The sequence below is a fragment of the Lissotriton helveticus genome, chromosome 1_1 (genome assembly GCF_964261635.1).
Source record: "Lissotriton helveticus chromosome 1_1, aLisHel1.1, whole genome shotgun sequence".
NCBI classification, from domain to species: Eukaryota; Metazoa; Chordata; class Amphibia; order Caudata; family Salamandridae; genus Lissotriton; species Lissotriton helveticus.
The window spans coordinates 69,058,053-69,085,858 of record NC_136057.1 but is presented as its reverse complement, the minus strand read 5'-3'; the positions used below and the strand labels follow the sequence as shown (position 1 = coordinate 69,085,858).

At 45.0% G+C, this 27,806-nt stretch overlaps 1 protein-coding gene across 1 annotated transcript in view; it reads left to right on the top strand.

The window, feature by feature from the left end:
• Positions 1-13,786, top strand: part of LOC144758442 (uncharacterized) — a 36,234-nt gene extending 22,448 nt beyond the window's left edge. The window contains exons 2-3 of the mRNA XM_078646428.1: positions 9,044-10,220; positions 10,381-13,786. Of these exons, the coding sequence (XP_078502554.1) occupies positions 9,044-10,220; positions 10,381-10,777 (1,574 nt within the window). The 3' untranslated portion in view covers positions 10,778-13,786. The remainder of the gene's footprint in view (positions 1-9,043; positions 10,221-10,380) is intronic.
• Positions 13,787-27,806: the final 14,020 nt, after the last annotated feature.

The window sequence follows — 27,806 nt, the reverse complement described above, 5'->3', positions numbered from 1 at the left end:
CGGCCTGCCTCTCATCTTGGGACTCGTAGCAGGAATCTTATTTTTGTTCCTTCTGCACCGATATGGCAAGTCAAGTCACAGACAAAACTCAGGCAACAATGGAAGACACGATCCTAGCAATGCGATACCGAGAGCAGATTACTAAAGTCCTCGGCTTGGCTCAGCTAAGAGATCTGAATACTACCTGGTTTCTTTAATTCAGACCAATCTGGCAAGATTGCATCCTACCTGTTCAACGATGCCTGCTCTGCGGAGAAGAATGCGTGTTGGACATCTGTCTCACACTCCCATCAGCAGAACCTATGGATATCGATACTTTGCTTGGTTCGGTAACGGCTCATGCAACGTGTTGTCCCCAGCGGCTACCTATTCTGATGACGGCATTCGTTGAGACCTCACCATTACGATTAGGTGGCGGTGAGGTACGAGATAAAAGCGGCACACAGGTACAACCTTCCGTGACCATTGCTGATCTAGACACCGATGACAGCAAGGCTTCTCACATATGCAATATTTCTACTTTTTCAGACTTGGTCCAACTTTCACCTACTGTTGTAGACAAATTCTTTGCCAGCCTATCTGAGTGAATGTTCTCCCCTAACAACGAGAATAACTTTTGAAAACACGAGCACACAGCATTCCGTTAACTCTGATTTCGGCCTTCAGTTTTGATAAACAGAACTTCTAAAAACATTGGAACAATTTTTTCTTCCCTGAAAGCGAAATTATTTTTTCCGTTCCCAAAATATTTACCTTTTTGGCACATGATTCTCTGCTTAAAGTAGAACTAGTCTTAGAGAACAAGATTTCTATTTTTAGAATCTCTAGAGACAATATTTTGACTTAGCCTCTAGCACATGTACAGTCTTGTATAAATATGTGATGAAATGGCCTCGACCTTCTCTTCTGTATTAAGAGCAATTTCATAAATGTAAATTTCGTGATTCATTCAGTCAAGATTACTATGCACTAAAATGTTATCATCTGAATGATACCATTGCTTGAAAACTTACAGTATAATACTCATTTATCATGTTTATACCATTTCAAATGCATTTTATGTTTTTGGGATGGGCTGGAAAACAGTACACATGCATAGGAATGTTTAAAAATTGCTTAGTATTTAGTAATAATGGACATTATACGTGGAGTGGGTGTTGTAAACGTATCTAGGACCCTATTTAAATATCCCCGATTTATGCCCTTATCTGGTTATATCAAATTATACCCTTATAAAGGCATAAGAATCATACCCATATTAAGTCATAGCCAATGCAGTCCAAATACGGCAAGGCTACTCCCATAGACTCCTAGAAAGTACAACGCGTTCTTAAACAAACCAAGCCTCCAGCAGCCCGGGAATTCCCCCTGCTTCTGCATTGATTTGTTCTAGAACTCCTGGAGTCCTGAAAGAACTGCGAGTTCTTAGTGACGTCTTTTGTCCAACCTTTCGTCAAACTCGGCACCTTCCAGGTATAAATATACCAGCATCTGCCCTAGCAAAACACACGGTGGTTTGGAGCAGATGTGCTATCTACTTGCCCGACGCCCTGCTGAAGCGAGTGCCGAAGGAAGCCGCCCCTCCCATTGACGCACTGAGAGAGACGCTGTCTTTTCTCCTGCCGAGAAATCCAGCTCCAGTGTTTCCCTGTCACCCTCGCGGGTTGCTGGGAAATCGATCCCTGAGAGAGAGATACAAGACCTCCTTCTTTCTATAACCAAGGTACGGAGCTGATTAAACCCTTAGAGAATTCTTGATTCAGATTCTTGGCAAAAACTATCTTAACTCAAACTACAACTCATTTACTCCTTCCCATGTACTAGGCTTAGGTTAGGTACACCGGGTAGGCGTATTTTAGAAACACCAGGGGAGTATGTTTAGTCAACTTTTATCATTGTATGTATTTTCAGTTTTAATTATCTTATGGCTTAGAAACCATATAAATACTTTTACAGTATTATTTCATAATACTCCTTTTACTGTACGCACTTTACTTTATGACAAGTATTGCAATTTTGACAATTCACTTCTCTTGCATGAGAAAGAAGACTGCTCAATAAATAACCACTTTTATTGAAAACGCCCGTCTCTATTTCTCTGCACTCCTGGTGAAACTAAGCATGCACGACTGACTGAGTGAAATAGCTATCTAATGTTTCCGCGACTCTGGAGATATACTCCTTGTTGTAAGGGAGCAAAGTTGTCATGTTTATGCGGTTCTCACAAACTAATCCCTTCTTGTGAATTCGAGAAAGCTTGTAGTGACCTCTGAGCTAGCTGGCATTCATAATTAGGTCTAACATATTCAATAGAGACCTAGTCGACCTCAGTCCTACGTCTAAACAATCGTTTATGTTATTCCAATGCGCAGAGCTCATTGGGAATATAGGAACTACACTACACCACATAGTGAATTTTTCTTATATCGAATGACCCATGTATTGGCATCATAAATCAGGGTCCTTCTTAGTATATTTATTCCATAGTGCACTATACATTGTGGAAGAAATACCATTTTTAATGTACATATTCCAATTTGGTGTCCCCTCGGGGGGAGCCGGCTGATTTCGTTCTAAATCCATATTGGTACCTCCAAGAAAGCAACACATCCTTCGAAGCGTGCGTGAAACAGGCACAACAAAAATATTATAGTATATATAATATTATAACAAAGTGGTACTTAACACGAATATTGTACTGTTCAAGAATTCAAAAAATTTGAGAAATATCTCCACATTACTTGCCTGCCTATATAAATTGCAATTTATATATACCCAAACCAAACCAAAATCTTGGCCAAGCAAATCAAACAAAAAGCGTCACATTTAGCGATCTTACCAAACAAAAGTCTCCAGGCTCCAATTGCAAAGCTCTGAATCGACCAAATGGTCACTGTAAGACGAACGCCAAAAGGGATCTCAGTCGTAGACCGGCACCACCTGGACGGTCGAGTTGGGAAAATCGGAAAAACACTTCAGCCTGCAAAGACAAGGGCCTTCTCATGCAGTGCACATCCTTAGCGAGATTCCAAACCTCCGTTAAGACCACTCCATCAGGCATCCGAGTCGCCGATGAGCCCCACGTAACGGGCGCCAATTTGTGGGGGTGAGCCTTTTCAGGAGCCTACCTGGTGCAGGTGTTCGCCCTTTTGCGCACTTGTCCTTTAGACTGACGAAGTAGAGATTGGCATGGAAGCTGTAATATCACAAAAGTATTTTATTAGGACACATGAGTGGAACTACATCGATACAGAACCCTCAGGCAATGTATGAGGCAGCACATGGAGTACAGAAACCATGGACCTTAGATATACACCTTTTACTGCAGAGTAAGCACGGAGGCTCAAAAAAAGGCGGTACAAGTGTACACACAAATAGTCAGTTACATACAAGGATACATCAGAATTACTTAGTCAACAGAATGGGAGTAGCTACAATGCTGCTGACATCAGTTAAAATAGCCTGACAGTTGAATACATGACAGGTGCATCCTAAAAGCTAAGGCCTCTCTGAGCATGTGCAGTACTTAGTGTCGAAGCTAATTATAGATGATGACTCGGCGAAATAGAGAAGCAGGCAACAGCGAAGACGGAGAAGCACATGGCTTAACTAAAATTGATGGTAAAAACAAAATGGCTTCAGCTCCTCATCCTAACAGTAGTCTCTGCCAAGTTTCCACAGCAGGAAGTCCCATTCCCAGATCCCACAGTATGGTACCTGGATCCCGGTTAAGAGGGGGACAGGTTGAGATTCAGGGGAAGTAAGATGCTGTCTCACCAGTCTTGTGGGGGAGTGTGGGTGAATGTTGTGATGCCCTGGACATTTGAGTGATTGGTTAGCACGGTAAATGGTGTTAAAGGGCTGTTCAAAATGTTTTGTCAGACCGAACAGGCCCTGTAATTGTTTTACGGAGTCGCGTCAACACCTGTTAGAGTGTGTAAGTTCTGTGGTTGTATGGAGCTTACATTGGGGAGGGATACTAGAAGAATGGTGCAGGTGTCTTCCAACCCAGAGTGGTGGAAGTGGTTCACATTAACCCAGCTAGGTGACCTTGTAAGTGAGGAGGTTGCAAGGCCTCACATCCTGTCCCGCAGGGGAAGGTGTGAGACTGGGCTGTATTCCGAGCCTCAACCTCAGTCTCCAGTACTTGATGGTTCTTGGAGGGAACACCAGGTAGGGAGCCTAGTCTGTCCTGTCAGACCGTTCTTCGAGGGGGATCTCCCCGTGTTAGGTAAGCTGGGAGTGTCTGTAATCAGGCCTCCATCAGTTCTCGTGTCTGGCAGTGCCACTCCTAAGAGGGGAAAGAGTCCCCAGTGGAAGCACCATTGGTTCAGGGGCCAGCCAGAAGGGCTAAGTCACCAATGATTGACCATGGTGACACCACTTCTGTCCAGGGGCATCTTCGCGCACTGTCGGAGGGACAGGAGGTCATGAGCTCTGCGCCAGGCAGACTGTCACACGACACATTAGGCATGTGTCACCCTTGGGGAGAGGGGTAGGCGTGCTCCCCATGAAGTCCTGGTTCTGTGGGCATCTGACCAAAGGGTACCGTCTCTCGGTTGGGCAGCCAGGAGCAGGTGTTTTGCGACCTGGACGGCAGGGCAACTATAATCAGTGTCCTGACCAGTTTGCCTTCTAGGGGTACCACTCCAGAGGGGTGGTGCAGGCCTAGCCGGGATCTTTAGGGTCCCTGGCTGAGTGTGGTAGTACTACCCTGAGAGCAGGTGGGGCCCATCTTAAGGGAAGGGACCCTGATCTTCAGAAGGGAGGGTATAGGGCTCTGGAAGGGGGTCCAGAGGGAGGGAGTCGTCACCTCTGCCCCCGGTGCAGCTGGTAAATGTGGATCCAAGGTGGTAGACCAGTTGATGGAGAGAGGTCCTGAACTGATGGGAGAGCTGTGTTCAGGTGGGTGCTTCTCCTGGGAGAGTGTGGAACCCTAGAAGTAGAGGTAGGGTTAGAAGACGCTTCACCCGTGACCTCTGGTCAGCCTGCGGGTTGAAGTATCGGTGGTAGTTTGGAACTACACTGAGAGGGAGAGTGGAGAATGGCCATTATGTGCCTGGGGTTAAGGACCAATGACATATGGATGGCCTGGTCCTGGCCGTGGACAACTAGGGAGTACCAGTGGGGTAGCCTAGTTGGGCCTGAGAGTTTTTTATACGGAGGGAACCATGTGGGTTCAGAGTGGTGTAGAACCGGAGGGTGTCCCTGCAGTGCGGGCCCACGTCCGTGTTCTATCGCCCGAAGCAGGGAAGCCCGTCAACGTAGTGATTGGTCTACCCTGCATTTTGGCTGGAAGGAGGTTGTGTTGGACTTCCCCCTTTTTGCAGGTTCACCCCTAAACTTTTAGCATTTCTCCCAGCCCTTTTCTCTGTGTAGTGTTAGTGGTTTAAGGCCGCTGGGCACTTTAACCCCGTGGTCCAGTGTAAAGTGCGTGCACTCTCTGTTACATTTAGTGGGAGTGAGAGTGGGCTGCCCTCCCATAGGAATGCATGGGGGATTCCCTGCTCAGTGTGCGTCAGTGGTAAATCCTGTTATGAGAGTAGCAGTATGGTCAAGGCTGGTCTGTATGAAACTGTGAGAATAAATGCTGCGTAATGGTGTGCTCAGATTTATTATGACTATGTGAGAAATGCCACTTTTAGAAGTTGGCATTTGTGTGTGCTATGTGTCTGCCTGCCTGATGTGAATTGCATGTCTGGTTTTGGAGGGACAGGGCAGGCTGAGCCAGAAGTGGGTTGAATAGAGAGATCTGCAGTTGGAGTATGGGGAGGGGTGACCCTTTGACCTGAGCAGGGCTGTGCCTGGCAAGATGAATGATGGATCCACTTCCACTGTGCGGCTGATGGCAGACCCCTCTTCCTCAAAGGCAGGCTGCAGCCTTGTAAACAAAGTTCTCCAGGACCACACCGAACTGGTTCTGGCTTGGTTCAGTGACTTGTGACTTTTGAGAACAAAGTCTTTTGGTGGTATAAGTAAAGGGACTGTGACCCCATGAAATTGTTCAGTTCCATGGTGCTCTTCTAGGATGATGTGCTGCTCCTGATCCTGCTGGGGCATGCTGCTGCTGGGGCCCAGGAGGAACTGCCATGAGTGCTTGCCTCCCTGGCCCCTGCATTGCCCCCTTGATTGCTGAGGGCTTTTTCTTTTGGAGCTTTGGCTCCCTGCACCCTGTGAGCAATATATTTTAATTCTTTCCTGGAGGAAGAACGTGTTACTTCTGGATGCCAAGACAAACCTCTGTCCGTGTAACTAGAGGGAAAGGACTTTGAAACTTTCATCCATCTTGCTACAGCAACTACCCAAGGGCCTGTTTTGAGCTTGCCTCCTCCTGAAGTCTCAGGGACATTAGACTTCACCCTTCAGCCGTCCTGATTCCTATTTGAGGGGAATTCTCCTCGCAAGTGAGGCCTCTGTTGAGAATTCCAGAGCCTCTGGTTCTACTGCCGGGAACGTGGGCTGAAAGTGATCGTTATCACTATTGTGGGCCGCCACAGCTGAGGAGCTGTTGCCGCTGAGAGCCCGCATTTGCCTGTGTTACCAAAGTCATTGTTATCGCTATTGTGGGCCGCCGCATCTGTGGAGCGGTTGCCGCTGAGAGCCCGCATTTGCCTGTGTTACCAAATTCATAGTTATCGCCATTGTGGGCAGTCGCATCTGAGGAGCTGTGCCGCTGAGTGCCCACCTTTAAGCCCCGTACTTACACAGATGTGCATCACTTAGTGCCAGCTGCAACGTTTAGGTCTGCGCAATTGCGCATATGGATTTTGCTGCATTGGCCAGAGTGACTGTCAGGTTTGTAGGGAGCCAGGCCCTAATGTGATGGATGTGGTGCTAGGAAATTTGATTTATGTAGTATGATTTACGCACCCTGTTTTATGCCTCTAAATGTGGTTTATGATTATGAGGTTTTGAATACTGCATTTATGTTTTAGTTATCCTCTACTGTGGTTTATGCTAGTGAGATTATTTCCTAAGGTGCGTTATGCTTATGAGGTTATGGTCTAATATGTTTAGGCTTATGAGGTTGGCGCAGGATATATTTCACGCCTAATGTGATACAGTGGATAATAAGATTTATGTTGCAGGATGATACTGAGTCCAGTGTTTGCCAGTAATTGCTGGCTGTGTTCTAAGCTTATTATATGTTCTCCGTTTACTATCTTTACTAAGTGATGGTTCTGACAGTGGTCCAGGTGGCCCTGTCATGTGTATATAATCCCCTGTAAATATTGCCCAGTGCCAGTTGGCACAGTGTATATTGTGTGATTACTATTCTAATGTGTTTTATGATAATATAAAGGCTATTTTTGATATAACCTTGTGTGGAGACCCTTTTGTGATGTGCGTAGTATGTTGTTACTGTATGGGTTGCGCAAATGCTTTACAGATGGCCTCCGGGATAAGCCTGACTGCTCGTGCCAAGCTACCAAGGGGGTGAGCAGGGATTCTCTTTGTCGTGTAACTCCCTTGCCCTGACTAGAGTGGTGGTTTCTGCCTGGATAAGGCTCAAGCCCTAGCCAACCAGAAATCCCATTTCTAACAAGTCTCATCAATGGGCTCGATTGACATCCACCAGCTAGTTGGAGTCACGTGTTGGGAGCCTTCACTAAATATTCAGTGATGACAAAATAATCGTATTTCTTCCTGGAGTAGCGCAGGTCCATCTGACAGCTTCTTAGACAAGTTAAAGCAAACGTAAGACATTAAGTCCGATACCATGGTAAGGTAGAAAAAGATAAAAAACATACACTTCTTTGCAGCAGGGATATCAAGGTATATCACTGGCTGTGATGAAATCTCTATTATAAATGCTGTAATTTTCTAATAAATGCGTGAACCATCCCTAGGAATGTGGCAAAGATAACTTAAAAAACAGAAAAGTGAAGGTAGGAGTTGGAACTTCGGCTGATCCAGTGTGAACAGGAAAGTATTGTCAAGAAAAGTGTGAATGGAGTTGCATTTGTTATTTACTTCCTGAAGTGTTACCTTTATTACATACATCTTGAAGAGTTTCCTTTGTCATATACTGCCTGAAGAGTTACAGTTGTTATACACTTTGTAAAACCCAAGTGACAGCAGCATATCCTGATCATCTCTTTTTCCACAATGTCTTCTTGTTTAAATGAAATCTTGACTATGTGCATCTTCCTAAAGCTATACCTCTAGCGAATGGGTGCTCTGTGAGTTCCCTTTCTTTACTAAGTTATCACCTCCTTTTCTGAATTAAGATGTGGCATGTTCAATAGAACATTTTGTTAAATAACTGTGTATGGTGAAATATCTCTTGGTTACTTTAAAAAATGGTAAAGAAGAGATGTCTTTTACAAATAGTTAAATATTGTGTATTTACATTCTCTTACATTTCCATTCAGTGATTTTAAATCTCTTTACATTCAACAGGAAACGAGCCTTGAATGCACAAATGATTGTGAATAATGACTTTAATCGTGTAAATGTGCAAAAAGCTGTCATAAAAAATGAGCTCCAATATTCAGGAAAAGATCTGCACAGTCCGAGACTGAGAAACCTGAACATAAACTGATAGACCCTGGAAGAAGCAGTCCAGAGCAATTCAGTGGATATAAGAGCCTGAGCTGTGCACCTCCACGCCACAAGACGAAGAAATGGCCTCTAGAAAATTAACGCAACAACAATAACAACTAACCACTGCCTGTATTATCAAGACTCCAAGATTTGATTATTGGATCGGTGTGAGGTGGATACAGCATTGTAATGATGGCAGACCACCATTCAGTGCGCTAGGTATATTGTAAACTATTTCTGGCTAGACCACAGGAGCAAGAGAAAAGCACAATGGAGTAGAGCCAGACAACTGAAGGGTAAAGGAAAGAGAGGATCTCTGATCTACAAGACTGTCCCAATTTGCATCGAACTTAAGGAAGACTAATCTTCACTCGTAAACATGCAAAACCATTATCCAATCTAAAGACATAACCACATGCAAAGAAGCTTTACTTGCCACAGTTATAATATGTGTAGTTGGTGAGTCTTGTATTTCATTGTGAAATCTGAAATCAAGCATCCAAAATACCACAAACATACAGGGAATGTGAGAATAACACAAGTGCTTTATCAACCGTGTTAGCTCCTCAGGAAACACAGTCATGGGATGCTGACAAATATAAACCCGACCCAGAGACGCTAACCAAGAAAGAAAAATCATACACAAGCAGCAAGAGCTTTAGTTTGTCAATAATACTAAAGAGCCATCAACAAACACACACAGGAGAAGCAACATGCAATTGCAATAAATGTGTGAAGAACTTTAGTCAGTTAGCACTCCTAAAAGATCATCAGCGGACACACATGGCGGAAAAACCATACCATTGCAATGACTGTGTGAAGGCATTCAGTTGGTTATCACAACTCCAAATACATCAGCGAACACACACAGGGGAAAAACCGTACCATTGCAATGAATGTGTGAAGAAATTCAGTCAGTTATCAAATCTACAAACACATTTGCGAACACACACAGGGGAAAAACCATACCATTGCAGTGAATGTGTGAAGAGCTTTAGTAGGTCATCAGACCTACATAAACATAATCGAACACACACTGGGGAAAAACCATACCATTGCAAAGAATGTGGAAGTAGTTTTAGTTGTTCCTCAACTCTCAGGATTCATCACCGAACACACACTGGGGAAAAGCCATTCAAGTGCAGTGAATGTGTGAAGAAATTCAGTCAGTTATCAGACCTCCAAGTACATAAACAAACACACACTGGGGAAAAACCATACCATTGCAATGAATGTGGAAGTAGTTTTAGTGATTCCTCGACTCTCAAGATTCATCGGCGAACACACACAGGGGGAAAGCCATTTGAGTGCAGTGAGTGTGTGAAGTGCTTTAGTCAATTATCAGCCCTAAAAATACATCAACGAACACACACAGGGGAAAAACCCTACCATTGCAATGAATGTGTGAAATGCTTCAGTCGGTTATCACACTTACAAATACATCACCGAACACACACCGGGGAAAAACCATATCATTGCAATGAATGTGGAAGTAGTTTCAGTCAATCCTCAACTCTCAGGATTCATCAGCGAACGCACACAGGAGAAAAACCATTCCAGTGCAGTGAATGTGTGAAGAGATTCAGTCAGTTATCACAACTCCAAACACATCAGCGAACACACACTGGGGAAAAACCATACAATTGCACTGAATGTGTGATGAGCTTCTGTCAGTTATTTCAACTCCAAATTCATCAACGAACACATACTGGGGAAAAACCATACTATTGCAATAAATGTGTGAAGAGATTCAGTATGTTATCAAATCTTCGAAAACATCAGCGAATACACACAGGAGAAAAACCATTGCCATGAATGTGTGAAGAGCTTTAGCCAGTTATCACAACTCAAAATACATCAGCGAACACACACTGGAGAAAAACCATACCATTGCAATGAATGTGTCAAGAGATTCAGGCAATTATCACACCTCAAAATACATCAGCGAGGACATACCGGGGAACAACCATACCATTGCAATGAATGTGTGAAGAGCTTCAGTCGTTTATCACAACTCCAAATACATCAGCGAACACACACAGGAGAAAAACCATACCATTGCAATGAATGTGTCAAGAGATTCAGTCAATTATCACACCTCAAAATACATCAGCGAACACATACTGGGGAAAAACCATACCATTGCAATGAATGTGTCAAGAGCTTCAGTCAAATATCACACCTCAAAAGACATCAGCGATCACACACGGTAGAAACCATTCCATTGTAGCAAACGTGGAAGTAGTTTTAAGGAATCTTCAAAATTAAGGAATCATCAGCGAATACACACTGGAGAAAAGCCATTCAAGTGCAGTGAGTGTGTGAAGTGCTTTAGTCAATTATCAGACCTACAAAGACATCAGTGAACACACACTGGGGAAAAACACTACCACTGCAGTGAATGTGGAAGTAGTTTTAGTGACCCTTCAACATAAAGAAATCATCAGCGAACACACTTAGGGAAAAAGCCATTCAAGTGCATTGAATGTGCGAAGAGCTTCAGTCGATTATCAATTCTACGAAGACATCAGCAAACCCATACAGGGGAGAAACCATACCATTGCAGTGGATTTGGAAGTAGTTGCGGAAAGAATTTTCAGCAAACTACAGGGAAAAGTGATAAAGCCTATAAACACAACAATCAATCAATCAATCAATCATGGCATTTGTATCGCGCGCTACTCACCCGGAAGGGTCTCAAGGCGCTGGGGGGAGGGGGTTGCTACTGCTCGAACAGCCAGGTCTTGAGTTGTTTCCTGAAGGCGAGGTGGTCCTGTGTCAGCCGGAGGTGGATGGGGAGGGAGTTCCATGTCTTGGCTGCCAGGTAGTTTAAGTTTAACAAGCGCAGACTGGAGAATATTTGTAGCTGGTTTTGGTGTTTGGCCATTTTGTGCAACAACTGGTTTAATGACAGTTCCTAGAGAACTTAAGCAACAGGGTTAACACACAGAGGTTTTAACACTTTCAAGTATAGATATTAACGTTGCCTGGCAACGCGCAATGTTTTAAATAACTTCCAATGTCACGGCTCACCACTTCCGGTTCACGAACGGAGTGGAGGAGCAAATATACCGCGGTAAGCGCATTTAGATATTGCCGGCTTTGGCCACTTTTTTCCACCTTGATTAATGCATGAAGGGCACTCCATCGAACGTAGCCATAACCTGTTGTACAGAACATCGAATTAACAAAAGTATGCAGACGCTTCGTTTTTAAACATTCCTCGGTTACACATTAGCCAAGCATGCCGCGAGATTTACAGTTTGTTAACTAATGTGCACCAGCGCACACACACTGCCGTTCAAGAACCTGCATGAGTTTTTTCAATAAGATACGTATCGAGTCGTTAAACACAAGCTAGTGGGTTTATATAAGCATATGTAGTTCCCAGATATTAATTATTGCCATATACAGGTTTACTGTCACATAATTCAGGTATTATTCATTAAGTTTTATAGGTTGACTTTATTTTACATTATTTTACATTGTTTGCTATGCTGAGTGCATTGTAATTTCCTTTGTTACAGAATTATCCCCAGAAGAAGGCAATTATATTGCCGAAATGCATTGGGAATGTGAAATGGGAATGTGAAATTGTTTACAATTTGTGTATGGATGAACCGACATACATATGAACTTAAAACTTGTGATGACAACAAGAAGAAGAATTAGTTAAAAAAGACTGTCAACAATGAGATTCTGGTTTTATATTGTTGATTACTATAAGGAAACCTTCTTATCTGAAGGACTTTTAACAGAGCCTGGGGGACACACCCCACGGAGGTGGGTGTGCAGCCTTCCAGTTCCTAGAGAACAACTTCCAAAGGCACAATAAGTCAAAGTAGGAAAATGTGACCTGTAACTCTGAGAGTTAATGCTTGCAGTACACCACATTTACCTCTGAAGCCCTGACGCGGGAAAAAATGATGCTCATTTCGATCATCACATGCATTGTTAATGCACCCACCATAGTGGCACTTCCCCAGAGGTGTCCAATATCAAGCTGGATCCTTGGGAAATTTGCTGGCTCACCACTAACTATGTAAATGATTCACAGTGAGATTAATATTATCTGAATATATTTTAGACGTTTCTTATTTACAGAGAATCACCCAACCAACTCCTAACTGGTGAAAGGACAGAATCAGTGCATGATGGCGAAGTTATTGATCGGAAAGAGAGCTGTTGAAAAGTTTAGTTCTTAATACGTTTCTGAAAGCTAGACAGTTAAATAAAGAATCTTGAGCAGTAAAGAATTCTAGCTCTTAGAGTCCAGAACTATCCTTTCTCGGCTTTACATTTCTTGAACCTTCGCACTGGAAAATAAATCTGGATTCAGAAGTAAAGGAACACAAAAGATACTGAATTTTGACACAAATGATATTCAGGTTTGTTTTTACAAGTAAAAAGAAACTCTTGTTTTATAAACTGCCGGTGAATGAATGGGCATAAAAAGCATGTGCTGCCTCGTGAGCAAGCAGTGAAACTTTGTGATGCAGTTGGGACGTCCTCCGACCACAAATAAGATAGATCGTAGCATTCTGATTAATCTGTAAGGTGATTTTGTGTTGCTGGAGCTGCCAAATACACAGTGTTTTCATAGCCCAGCCTTGCTTAGAGGAAGGAGTTCACAAATATAATATGCACATCAGAAGAAAGGATACATCTTCAATAGCCAAAGATAGTAGAAACTAATGCTTTCCACCAAAGTCATTTTAACAAAGTGCTGAGTCCGGGAACTTCTTCCTGCTGCCGACCATCATCATCACCACCGCCACCACCCAACCAGTGAGGAACAGCAAGAAGACTGCACTTCAGCACACCCATTCTATACATAACACACTGCAGGGGTTTGCTCCAGGGTCAAACTCACTTTACCTTGACGTTGACAGCAACAAGTTCTAAACTGAACAAATTATATTTAGGAACAAGTGGTTAGTACGGCCATTAGTGGCATAATACATTTGAAACCCAATACTTTATAAATCTGTATTAATGATACATAACCAAACACCCAAACACCACCTATGTATGGACACCCAAGAGCCTTTAAAAGCCACACTAAAGAGGTGTGTACCAGGATCAAACTCAATTTACTTTAATGTTAACATGAACTAAATTATGATACGGCAAGAACAATCATGATGCTATGAAATGTACACAATGATGACTAGATTTTACATATTACTTACAAATGTATGTTTTTTGATATGCAATAAAAACAAAAAATGTATTTGAATTCATGGTATGGTATTTGACTGCTGATTGTATGGAAAGGGATGTTAAATGTGATTTCTTCCCTAAACTATAAAGATAATTTGTGATGTCAGCAAGGAGCCTAGTTTATTTGGCAATAGAGGGGTCCAATCTCAATAGCATGACTGCTTTCAGCAGGGAGTCTGTCGTAAGTGGTATCAGAGGGGACTATTCTCACCAGTGTGCCTTGTCTCAGAGTGAGAGGCGGTTCTTTGCTTGCGATGGTACTTCGGCTCCTTCTGTGTTAATGAAGAGAGAAGTGCTACCTGTAATACTGAGATATGGGCTTCACTCCTGTGTTAGGATCTTAAGTTAGTTGTTTTTTCCCAATAAATACCGGATTTATTTTGGAAAACGAAAAATTTGCGTGTATCGTGGCATTCCTCTTGTTAATAATCCATAAAAATGCAACAGAATACTGAGTACTTGAAAGCATTCTGCCATAGTAGGGATTTAAATATGCATTTGTCAAATACAAAATTTACTTAGATTTTTATTTTACGGTTCTCATACAGCGCTTCTTTATCTAGTAATGCCTGATGGGTTTTCTCCGAGACCCCTTTCTCCTTCAGAAGAAGTTTTTCATTGACAGACCCAATGTGATCACCAATGGAAAGATGACTGTCTCTCTAACTCTAAACAGGGCTAGTAGGTGGACCGTTGATTTGGCAGGTATAATGCTTTATTGAATTTTTGATAGAGAGCCGTTTCCACCACACCCTGAATCCTGCCTGTCTTTCTTTTGTGATTTTTGTATTTTGAGTTACATTTGAAGACTGTCCCCCTCATTTATAGTTTGACAGGTGGATATTATTCCAGCCAACATTTCCTCGTTACTCTTTAAACCGTTGTCCCCATCTACCTGCTCAATCCTTAATCTTTCACTAAGAGAGGGCCAATTACCACTTGAATGGAAGACTGCACAAATAATTCCCATCTGAAAGAAAGCTAATGTTCCAATGGAGGATCCGTCCAACTATCGTCCGATTTCTCTTCTACCCCTTCGGAGTAAGTTATTGGAAAAGCATATCCATAAACATCTCTTTCTATGTCGAATCTACTGGATGCCTTGACTCCTCCCAGTCTGGGTTAGGCCAATGCACAGTATTGAGTCAACACTGATTGCCGTCACTGACAATATAAGACACTCCCCTGACAATGGACAAGCAGTACTACTAGTGCTGCTGGATTTGCCAGCGGTTTTCGACACTGTTTCTCATCACATCCTACTCAGACTCAGAGAAATTGGAATCCAGGGACAAGCCCTTCAGTGGATTTTGTGCTTTCTCACTCATCAGACTCGGACCATCAGTCTTGGCCATTTCCGATCACAGACCATGGAATCGACCATAGGAGTTCCTGAGGGATCCTGCGATAGTCTCACTCTGGTCAACATTTATGTTGCTCCATTAGCTGGACTACTTAGAAAGCTGGGCTTCACACCAATCTCGTATGCTGATGACACCCAGCTTTTACTGTCATTTGACTAAATTTCCCACAATACTGGGACTGCTTTCTCGGAAGGCATGATTGCCATCGCTAATGGATGAGAGTGGAGAGGTGCACCACTAAATTGTCTTTTTAAAGATGTAAGTGTACAAAGCTCATTAGTATTTGAATTCCTTTATTTCAACAATGTCATAACTTAGGGTCCAGCCAATGCGTTGCCATCGCTACTTGGAGGAGGAATCTTTTCCTACAGGTAAATGCTGGGAAAACTGAGATCATGCTAATCGGAGAAGCGCCTCTGCTCTGGTATCCAGAATGGTGGCGATACCCCGGTCCCTAAGACTGTGGTCGAGAACCTAGGCATACATCTGGACCAGAAACTCACAATGAAAGAGCAAGTTACAATCCCCGTGGGCTCATGCTTTCATATATTAAGCCTCCTACACAGGGTATTTCCATTTCTCCCCCTAACTGTTCGAAAAACACTCATCCAGGCTCTGGTGATAAGACGCTTGAACTACTGTAAAGCTCTCCTGATTTCAGCAAGTGAGTCCTCCCTAAGTAGACTTCAGGCAGTCCAAAACAGCGCACTCGCCTGGTTTCAAACTCCCTTGGCAGAACAGCTTCTCTCTGTCTATTACAATGTTTGCACTGACTTCCAATACGCAAGCTGGTCAGATTTAAGATATGCTGCATTGTACACAATGATTCATAAAAGGGGGTGGTGATGGACAGAGCATCTGAATTAAGCAGAACACTCCTACCGAGTCAAAAGATCAGGGCTTGATCCATCACCGTTTTTTAGCTCACTGCACCATCCCAGTTCAGAACCTGGCTACATGCAAATTAGTCTGGCCCTGGCCCAGTGCATCATGGGAACAGGGCAGACCAAACTACCAAGCCAATTCTTTACTGGAAAGGAAACAAGCTTCCGGGGACCGGTTTCTGGCATTGCAGCCGTCTTCGGCCCGGCTTGCTTGAATCCTGATGGTGCAGTGAGCAAGGGACTCATGTCTGAGCATACCCTGCCACACCTGTAGTGGCCAAAACGATTCATAAAAGGGGGTGGTGATGGACAGAGCATCTGAATTAAGCAGAACACTCCTACCCAGTCAAAATATCAGGGCTTGATCCATCACCGTTTTTTAGCTCACTGCACCATCCCAGTTCAGAACCTGGCTACATGCAAATTAGTCTGGCCCTGGCCCAGTGCATCATGGGAACAGGGCAGACCAAACTACCAAGCCAATTCTTTACTGGAAAGGAAACAAGCTTCCGGGGACCGGTTTCTGGCATTGCAGCCGTCGACGGCCCGGCTTGCTTGAATCCTGATGGTGCAGTGAGCAAGGGACTCATGTCTGAGCATACCCTGCCACACCTGTAGTGGCCAAAACGATTCATAAAAGGGGGTGGTGATGGAAAGAGCATCTGAATTAAGCAGAACACTCCTACCCAGTCAAAAGATCAGGGCTTGATCCATCACAGTTTTTTAGCTCACTGCACCATCCCAGTTCAGAACCTGGCTACATGCAAATTAGTCTGGCCCTGGCCCAGTGCATCATGGGAACAGGGCAGACCAAACTACCAAGCCAATTCTTTACTGGAAAGGAAACAAGCTTCCGGGGACCGGTTTCTGGCATTGCAGCCGTCTTCGGCCCGGCTTGCTTGAATCCTGATGGTGCAGTGAGCAAGGGACTCATGTCTGAGCATACCCTGCCACACCTGTAGTGGCCAAAACGATTCATAAAAGGGGGTGGTGATTGACAGAGCATCTGAATTAAGCAGAACACTCCTACCCAGTCAAAAGATCAGGGCTTGATCCATCACCGTTTTTTAGCTCACTGCACCATCCCAGTTCAGAACCTGGCTACATGCAAATTAGTCTGGCCCTGGCCCAGTGCATCATGGGAACAGGGCAGACCAAACTACCAAGCCAATTCTTTACTGGAAAGGAAACAAGCTTCCGGGGACCGGTTTCTGGCATTGCAGCCGTCTTCGGCCCGGCTTGCTTGAATCCTGATGGTGCAGTGAGCAAGGGACTCATGTCTGAGCATACCCTGCCACACCTGTAGTGGCCAAAACGATTCATAAAAGGGGGTGGTGATGGACAGAGCATCTGAATTAAGCAGAGCACTCCTACCCAGTCAAAAGATCAGGGCTTGATCCATCACCGTTTTTTAGCTCACTGCACCATCCCAGTTCAGAACCTGGCTACATGCAAATTAGTCTGGCCCTGGCCCAGTGCATCATGGGAACAGGGCAGACCAAACTACAAAGCCAATTCTTTACTGGAAAGGAAACAAGCTTCTGGCGACCGGTTTCTGGCATTGCAGCCGTCTTCGGCCCGGCTTGCTTGAATCCTGATGGTGCAGTGAGCAAGGGACTCATGTCTGAGCATACCCTGCCACACCTGTAGTGGCCAAAACGATTCATAAAAGAGGGTGGTGATGGACAGAGCATCTGAATTAAGCAGTCTTCGACCCGGCTTGCTTGAATCCTGATGGTGCACAAAGCACTAAATGGTAAAAGTCCTGGCTATCTAGCAGAAAAGCGTATCAGTCACCTAGATCTCTAGGCTCATGAGCCAATTCCTTGCTCCATGTGGAGAAGTGTGGCTCAATGGTTAGAGCGGCAGAACGCTGATGCAGAGGTCTGGCCCGGTATCAGGGTTCAATTCCTGCCTCTGCGGGTCTTGGGCTCAATTTCCTCAGACCTGATAATTCTCGCCTCGGTGCCTAATCTAATCATGGGTCCCACTCTGCAACTCTGGGCAATAGCTTGCTTAATCTCCACAATGGCCCCAACAGCGTTGGGATGCCTGGCTTCACCTTGGGGGTGCCCAGGAGTGGGCATTTCACAGGGAAAAGCCAGGAAGGGTTCCACAGCGGTATGCGTACCGCGCCAAGACACCTCAGGGTATAAGTGCGCTATGTAAATGTAAATGTAGTAGTACTTGTATAGCGTCCGAATCGACCCCCGAAGGGGTATCTCAGGCGCTTGTACGCATACCGCTGTGGAACCCTTCCTGGCTTTTCCATGTGAAGTGCCCATGCTATACAAGTACAAATTCTGCTTCTTCTTCTTCTTGTCCTGCGTTTCAAAAAATCCCGCTTAGGTGGGAAAGCATTTTTCTAATTGGCCCTCTATTATTGGAATCAGCTCCCTATTCTTCTCCGGAAATGCCCAGAATACCTTCTATTTAGAAACCTCCTTAAAACCGAGCTCTTTTGGGGGTGATTTGGGCAATTTATAAGCCAATACAAATTAAAAATAAAATAAAAGCGAGAACACGCAGGACTGAGTATATCAGTTTTGCTTGCTGCTCGCAGTGGCGTAACGAAACTTGAGGGTTCCCACAGGGCCCCCCTCAGGACCCAACCAGGAGCTCTCATGCCAGGGTACTGTGCTGAGGGGGACCACTGGAGCTCAGACCCACCCACACCGAAGGGTCTGGGGGTGTTTGTTACCCCTGCTGCTTCTTCTTGTAACATCCAATACTGTGTTATTGGTCTGTTCTAGGGCGCTGCTTGAAGATATCACCTTATTAGCTGCTTAATGTCTGTCTTTATAAGGTACATGCAGATAAAGATTACATGCAAAATTACACTCTATGATCTCTTTAAAATGTGTGCTCTGAAGTTACGTTGTGATGTTGCAAATATTTCAAATACTGTCCCCCTCATACTCTTCATATTTTAGACAGACAACCCACAGTGTACTAGTGCTCATTGTTTTAGCGTATGCATTTCACAACGGCAGAGCACATTTCACTTTCTGACAAAATCAATGTGTTGTCTTATATGGTGACCGAGCACATTTAATCATTTAATTGCCACTGAGTAGAAGCTTATAACCGTTGCTCGCTAGTAGGACTCAGTTGTCTTCCCTAGGTGAAAATGAAAAATGTTTGGATCTTGGAACATGCTGTTAATGAATCACGTTGTAACAAGATGTATTACATCATGAGTCTTTGAATGTAAAACGTGTGTATGGGATAAAGTGTAGCATAAAATCCTTTCTATAGCTCTTCGAAGCTAGGAGTGAATTCAAATTGAAACCATAAGCATACGCAGACGACACGCAACTGATTGTGACCTTGACGCAACCATGGGAGCAATGTGCTGCCAACTTCGCGATCTGCCTGCAGGAGTTGGCCAGGTGGATGGCGGACAGCTGCCTCTGGCTTAATGGGAATAAGACGGAGGTATTGATCGTAGGCAAATCCCCATCAGTGTGGACCTCAGCCTGGTGGCCGGACGAGCTGGGTGAATTGCCCACACCCAGCAATCTAGTGAAGAACCAAGGAGTCTGGCTAGATAAAAACGTATCCTTCGACCACCAGACCAAACAAGTGTCAGGCACTTGTTTTGGCACACTACGGGTCCTTAGGAAAACACTGGACCTCATGCCCATGCCGGTACGCCAGACCCTGGTCCATGCCCTGATAACATCCAGGCTGGACTATGGAAATGTACTATATCTAGGGGCCAGCGCAAAATGCTTCTCGAGACTACAACGGATACAAAATGCGGCTGCCCGCTTGATCCTACAACTGCCTAGAAGGGCATCAGCACAAAAAGCACTTAGGACCCTTCACTGGCTCCCAATTAGGGAACGGGTGACTTTTAAGGCCCTCTGTGTAGGACATCGTATCCTCCATGGGAGAGGCCCCAGGTACCTGCATAGCTATCTTAAACGGTACGAGCCCACCCGCCAGCTAAGATCCTGTGGCACAGGGCAGGTGCAGGTCCCGAAGGTTAAAAGAGCTAGAATGGGTGGAAAATCTTTTTGAGGCATGACTGCTAAAATATGGAACAAGCTGCCAGAAAGGCTGCGCCTGGAAACCTCGGAGCTCATCTTCCGAAGAGATCTTAAAACTCTCTCCACAATCATGCTTAGACTCTAATGAAGCAACTGTAGCAACTAGCGCGGGGACACACTTGCTAGTGTAACCAAGCGCTCTATAAAATAATAATAATAATAATAATAATAATAAGGGGTTGTTATTAAAATGTTACAGATCACAATGACCAGTCGCACTCCATTAAATGCTGTGGCTCTGTCACTATTGTGGCAAATATCTTAAGCTAGCTAGCGTCTTCATCTAAGTCTTACAGAAAAGTGAACACACTTAGATGGACCATCGTCTACACCACACTCTATTGATAGGAAACCTGTGGTGAAGCATCCAGTAATTTGACTATTAAAAAATAAATTAGGATAAGTAGACCTCCTTTACCAAGATATCAAATGTTATAATGTGATAACGTAGTCTTTATTGTGTTAAATGCCTGGCCTGAGAATCCATATCTCTCTCTGATGGGTCTATTGAGTTTAATTGACCATGATTTTGCATTTCAGACAGCCATAATATGGATGTTTTGGCTAGGCAGTGTTCTTTTGGAATTCTGTTCTCAATTTCCAGCTGTACAAAACATTTTTAACAGCAATGGATTATTCTGCCTTTCCGGAGCAACCAAATCTCTGTGTAGCTTGATGTCTCAAAGAATAGGAAGCTTGACCATCTGGCCTCTGAATGCTTGATTCTCAAATCCATCTTTACTTTAGGAAACTTCATTGTCTTGTATCCTCTGCTACTCTTTCCAGATGGTTTACATGGTCCATGAAACAATCTGGAATTGATAGAACCTGTTTCATGGGGTCATTTTTCTAGGGGTGCCATGGCTTCCTAAACGTGCGCAATACCAGAACATACATTTTCTGTGTATGTTTTTTACTCCTCAACAAGCAGTCAGTTTTCCAAACTATTTTGAATGGAATAGTACAATATGGCAGTTTTTCCTCATTCATGTTCCTTATCTCATCAACTCTTTCAAATACTTCAGCAACCAAGCTGGTAACACCATACAGTTTAGAGCAAGGAGTATTCCTTTAGATCTGGCCTAACCGTGCAGTTCTCTCAACCTTGTTTTATTTGTTATTTTTGTTTATTGAAATGCTTGCAACAAGTATACACAACACCCCTGGGCTGCGGTGCAGCAATATGATCCTCACATGTGTCGATACAAGCCAATTTTCATTTTTAACAGAGAAAATGCAAAAAAGAACTGAACCCCCCCACCCCCCACCCCACACACCTCTCCCGCCACTGAAATAGTTTTGCATCATACAATTGTCGGATCCAAAAGCCATGTGAACACACATAAAAGGTAGTTCCAAGTTCAATAAGTCCTGGCCAGACACATAAGGGAAGAGATGTAAATACGTAAGGCATGTTACACGTCAGGGTGGCTCAAAAAGTACAGAGTCAGTGGAGCCCAAAAGTCTTTGGGTCGTGAGGCCTCAGGCAGCTCTTCCGCGTACACCTCCAGTTGTTCCCTTGCAATATATTAAGTCTCGGATCCATTTCTTCACAGTAGAAGTGGATTTTGCACCCCAGCATTGCGCCACAGCACGCTTATCCACAGGGTCGAGACAGCGACTACCCGCCTGTTACAGGGCTTAAGATACTTCATGCTACCGAGCAGGCATGCTTCCGGTACACACCGCACGCTCTCCATCACAACATCTGAAAGCACACTCGCTACCTTGGCCCAGAACGCAGCTATCCCATTGCACTGCCACGCCAGGTGTATAAAGTCAAGAAAAACACCACTGGGTACGGGCTCCAAAGCAGCAAGGCCAAGCCACAGCCTAAAGTAATATAATCACAAAAACGCCAATGCTGCCATTCATATTTAGCCATCAATTTGGACAACTCACTTTTGACTTGAACATAAAGTGGGAGGGTCTGATTTCCTTGAATGAATCTAAGTTTATTTATTTTCTTTTTACTTCATATGATTATTTGATCATCTTTTTATGCAAAACATATATCAAGTTCAAAATACAATAAGTACCAAACAAAATTTCGAAAACATTTCACCAAACTCATTCTTGTGTCACAATTAATTGTACCATCTATTCTTTTAGTTTAGGGGATATATTGATACGCCGGCTCCTGGGGATCTGTAGGTACGCTACAGATCCCCAGGAGCCGGCGTATGGCAAAGAAACCACAAGATTAAGGTTATCGTGTCGGCTTCCCACAATGGCGTCCTTCGAATAAGGGACTCCATCAATATATCCCCTAAACTAAAAGAATCTGAAAACCCAAAAGAACTCAAATAGGGTGTAACACTACAACCAAAAGAAAGGGGTTGTCCAGCGTCGTGATATAGATGGTACAATTAATTGTGACACAAGAATGAGTTTGGTCCTGATGAGAACTCGAGATTGAAATGAGTTCGAAACGCGTAGACCTGATGTTTGTTATGCCATAAGAATACTGTTCAAGAAATTAAATTCTGTATAAACAATCGTAAAATATACATAAAGGATATATCTATGGCAGCATTGTAATACAGTGCATGATGTTTTTCTGATTGATTGTAAATAGTGTGTAGGTTGTGTTGAGTGTATGAGAGTGTATGGAAGTGATTCACATATGAGTGGTTGGGTGAATGAGAAAAGAAAGGGGAGTGTTTTAATACATTGAAATGTTTTCGAAATTTTGTTTGGTACTTATTGTATTTTGAACTTGATATATGTTTTGCATAAAAAGATGATCAAATAATCATATGAAGTAAAAAGAAAATAAATAAACTTAGATTCATTCAAGGAAATCAGACCCTCCCACTTTATGTTCAAGTCAAAAGTGAGTTGTCCAAATTGATGGCTAAATATGAATGGCAGCATTGGCGTTTTTGTGAGGTGTATAAAGTCAGCGTCAGCCCGCCCGCACCGTACACAATTAGCTGTGTCCCGCAGGCCGAATCTGCGTAATTGCACTGGAGTATAATATAACTGGTGCTAAAATTCTAAATGAATGATGTGTAAATTATAGTTCGCCGTGAGGCGCCCAGTCAACTTGCAGCAGAATTTCCAGAGATCTAACAGTAACTCATACCCCAGCGTAGTGTTCCACTTAAGTTATGAAGGTTGGTCCCCTGGCTCCCTCTCCCGCTGTGATGCACCTTATAGCCTAGTGATCAGACCCTTGCTTTCTTTCCCAGCCAGCACTGCCTGCCGTGCTCGCAGTGTTTGTGGTTGAGTGGGACAGTTAGGGTAAACGACCCTGACCGTCCGCCGCACTCTCACATAGGTGAAGCCCAGCATCATCCTGGAATCCCGAGCCGCCTGTACATCTTGGAGTGAGCAAAACTGTCCACGTTCATATAGGTCACCCATTTGCGTAATACCAACATTCTCCAACACGCGTAGAGCAGGTTGCACCTGAGCTGCCAAAATGTCTGGCTGTGCAGCAATAGGGAGCTTCGGGGCATGTAGCTCATCTAGCTGTGCCCTCTTGGCAAGTGTCAGCCAGGCCCAAGCAGTGCACTGTACCGGATAAATTTCCGTCCTCTGGACTCCGTTCCCTCCAGAAAGTTTTGCCGCCACTAGCAGCATTACGAGTGTCGCGTCAGTCTCAATTGCCGTATGAGGCAAAAACCGCTGTGGAAAGAACCAATAATGGGCAAACTGCGCCTGCATGCAAAGATAATATAAGCGCATATCGGAGCCTCAAATCCTCCCTGGTCAAATGGCTGCACCAGAACATTCCAACTACATTGTGGCTTCTTACCCCCATACAAATTACAATAGGGCCAATTGCAGCATCTTGAACGAAGAGATATTCAGCCGAATGGGGATATTCACAAACAAATATAACAATTTGGGTAATATAGACATTTTCGTAACTGCAATACGATCAGCAAGCGACAGCGGCAGCCGAGCCCACTGCTCCGCCCTATCTGTGATCTGTGTTACAACAGGTCCATAGTTCATGGAGATTACCTGGTCAGGATACCTATGCAGCCATATCCCCAAGTATTTCACCGGGTCCAAGTCAGTGGGAAGTTCAGCTCAACGTCGACTTTGCCCAGTTAATCCCTAACCCAGATTAGCCCTTGAATTTAACGTACTGTTTAATTCCAGGAGGCAAGTTGCTGGCTCGCAAACATAAAGTAGCATGTTGTCAGCATATAACGAGAGACAACAAGGGGTCTCTGCCGGAAATGCAAAGCAGCTGATGCATGCAACTGGCGCAATTTGCAATCCAAGGGCGCTAATGCGAAAAACAGCAGCGACAGGGGGCAACCCTGCCGCGTGCCTCTACCGATCGGGAAGGCCGAAGACACCCAGCCATTGACACTCACTCTGGCCACGGGTGTGGTATACAGCACCCTAATGCATTGAAGGAAGAACGGTGGAAGGTCCATCCTTGTTAAAACAGTGAACAGAATCAAATGCTTTCGCTGCATCCAGCAGCATCGTCACCGCTTAGAAGTCAGGGTCAAAGTAATGTAAGGTAGCGAAAACCATGCGCAAAAGGTGTATAACAGAATATTCTGAGAGCAGCTAATCAGTTTCGGCTTCCTCTTTCAAAACTTTCCATTGCCTACCAATTGTGCATGCGTCTTCTGTTATTAAGCAGCTTTAAAATAGCATGATAGCAATCTCCAGTCTGGCAAGAAAATCTAGATTTTCCCAGTTTTAAAAAATTTCAATTCATCCAAACAATAACTTTGCTACCACACAAGGCGACACACATCTGCTACCAGTTCCATTCCATGCCTTTCAAGGTCTGATAGTGAATGAGAAAAATAAATATGTAATCTGGTTTGACATTTTGGTACTCTAGTAGTAGAAGTAGTCTTCCAGTTGCTAGGCTCCTAGGAACATTCCATTCTTGTTACAAATTTTCATATTATTTTTGCTGCTAGTAACATACATTTGTGCTGTACTAATTATATTCTATGTGGTTATTATTACTCGTGTACTAAGCAACTAGGCGGTTGAAATAAACACTTTCAAACATATTTAGGGCATCATTAGGATGGCGGGTGGACATCCTGGCGGAAAATGGGACCACCCACCATATGTGCGGGGGTCCCGTGGGGGAGATTAGGATGCGCCCGCCACACTGGCGGGCCCATCACGCATTTTCAACATTGCGGTGGATAGTGCTTTCAGCAGCACCCGCGACAATGCAAAAATGCATTGTGCATGCAAATGCAGGGAGGTACCATAGGTACCCCCCATGTGCACCCCCCATGCCCCAACAACCTGGGGGCCCGCACAAGCCCCCAATTGCAAAAACCGCATGCCTTCGACACGGAAAGGCACGTCCCTGCATGTATCGTAATATGGATGGCAGTGTCTAACAGACACCGCCACCATATGAAAACCATTTCCACTCGGTCGACTTGTGGACTGGGTGGAAAAGCGGTGGATGGTCTTTCCGTCTGCCATGTACCCCGCCATACTAATATGGCGGAAGGGAAATGGGTGGTGGGCGGGGAAGGATGTAGGGCGGATCGCCACCGCCCGCATGGCGGTGGCGATCCGCCATCCTAATGGACCCTTAAGTGTCTTTTCTCATTACAGTGCAATTCTAAAGAAAGAAAGAAATTTGGTTTGAATTACCACTGCGTCCCTGACCCCATCACAGAACTGTTGGTATCCCAGAAAGCATGGATACCACTCCAGCAGGTGTGCCCAGTGGGGTTGTGTGGTGATACAATAACTTTGAACTCTGTTTAAGCGATAGAGCACTGAACTCAGTCCAGGCACCCGTGGGTGGGAAGGCCAAAGCCTAGTGAGCTAGGCCAGTGCCCTAGTTTATGCAACACAACAATATTGTTTACATGATTATTGGGTTATCATAAACAATATCTTTAATCCAAAAACAGACAAACAGTTATCATATGTTTCACCTTGCTTTACATAAGACCGTGTCTTCAAGACCATAATCAATACACAAAGAAAACATTTTATTAACAAAGGTCAATCATCACCCAAAAAAGTACATGAAAACAATTTAAGATATCAAAACAATTGTAAATAAGAATGACATCTCAAATATATAGTGTAAAGTCACAATACATTTCCACAAGATAATTTTGCTCACTTATGTGATATTATTTATTTATTTATTTATTTAGACATTTATAGAGCGCTCAGCTACCCCCAACGGGGGTGTCCCGGCGCTGAAAACATGCGGATAGGAAGGTCATAATGGATGAGCTGAAAAGGATCAATGAGGCTAGATATGAGAAAAGAGCTAGGTCTTCAGTTTCCTTCGAAACAGAGGCTCTGATGTCAAGAATCTGAGTTCCACCGGTAGTAGATTCCACAATCTGGAGGTGGCCACGGCAAAAGCTCTGCCACCCGTACATGCCAGACGGAATCGTGGGCAGAACATAAGATGTAGATGGTTGGATATCAGATCCCGCGTCGCATAAGTCAGCCTGAGTCTGTGCATTAAGTATGCGGGGCCTCGGCCGTTGAGAGCTCTGAAGGCGAGGACCAGAGCCTTGAACTGAATGCGGTGACCTAACTTAGGACACCCCCGCGCCGCACGGCCACCAGCTGCTGCGTGTGCCTCCCGCCACCCGCCTGCCTCGCTGACCCTACCGCCGCCGTCTGACCACGCCCCCTGCCACCGAGCGGCGTGGTCTCCTGCGGTCAGGACCTCCAGGGCTGTGTCCGCTGTTGTTGCCCTTTAGGATCCTGTGCCCCGTTTTCTTTTCTTTTTTCCTGTTGTGCGCCCCTTTGCTCTGACTTTACTGTATTTGTTTGCATTGTTTGTTTATTTTCATTGCCTGTCCCCCTGTAACCCCGGTGTCCTCCCGCCCCGCTCCCCGCTTCCCGCCTCCGTTGCCTAACCACGCCCCCTTTCTTTCTGTGCCCTCCCCGCTCCCGCCTCCCAGCTGCTCCGCCCTCCCTCGCACTTGGCCATATATGGCGACCGTGCGACGCAGGTGAGTGTGACCTAACTTAGGACACACCCGCGCCGCACGGCCACCAGCTGCTGCGTGTGCCTCCCGCCACCCGCCTGCCTCGCTGACCCTACCGCCGCCGTCTGACCACACCCCCTGCCACCGAGCGGCGTGGTCTCCTGCGGTCAGGACCTCCAGGGCTGTGTCCGCTGTTGTTGCCCTTTAGGATCCTGTGCCCCGTTTTCTTTTCTTTTTTCCTGTTGTGCGCCCCTTTGCTCTGACTTTACTGTATTTGTTTGCATTGTTTGTTTATTTTCATTGTCTGTCCCCCTGTAACCCCGGTGTCCTCCCGCCCCGCTCCCCGCTTCCCGCCTCCGTTGCCTAACCACGCCCCCTTTCTTTCTGTGCCCTCCCCGCTCCCGCCTCCCAGCTGCTCCGCCCTCCTTCGCACTTGGCCATATATGGGGACCGTGCGACGCAGGTGAGTGTGACCTAACTTAGGACACCCCCGCGCCGCACGGCCACCAGCTGCAGCGTGTGCCTCCCGCCACCCGCCTGCCTCGCTGACCCTACCGCCGCCGTCTGACCACGCCCCCTGCCACCGAGCGGCGTGGTCTCCTGCGGTCAGGACCTCCAGGGCTGTGTCCGCTGTTGTTGCCCTTTAGGATCCTGTGCCCCGTTTTCTTTTCTTTTTTCCTGTTGTGCGCCCCTTTGCTCTGACTTTACTGTATTTGTTTGCATTGTTTGTTTATTTTCATTGCCTGTCCCCCTGTAACCCCGGTGTCCTCCCGCCCCGCTCCCCGCTTCCCGCCTCCGTTGCCTAACCATGCC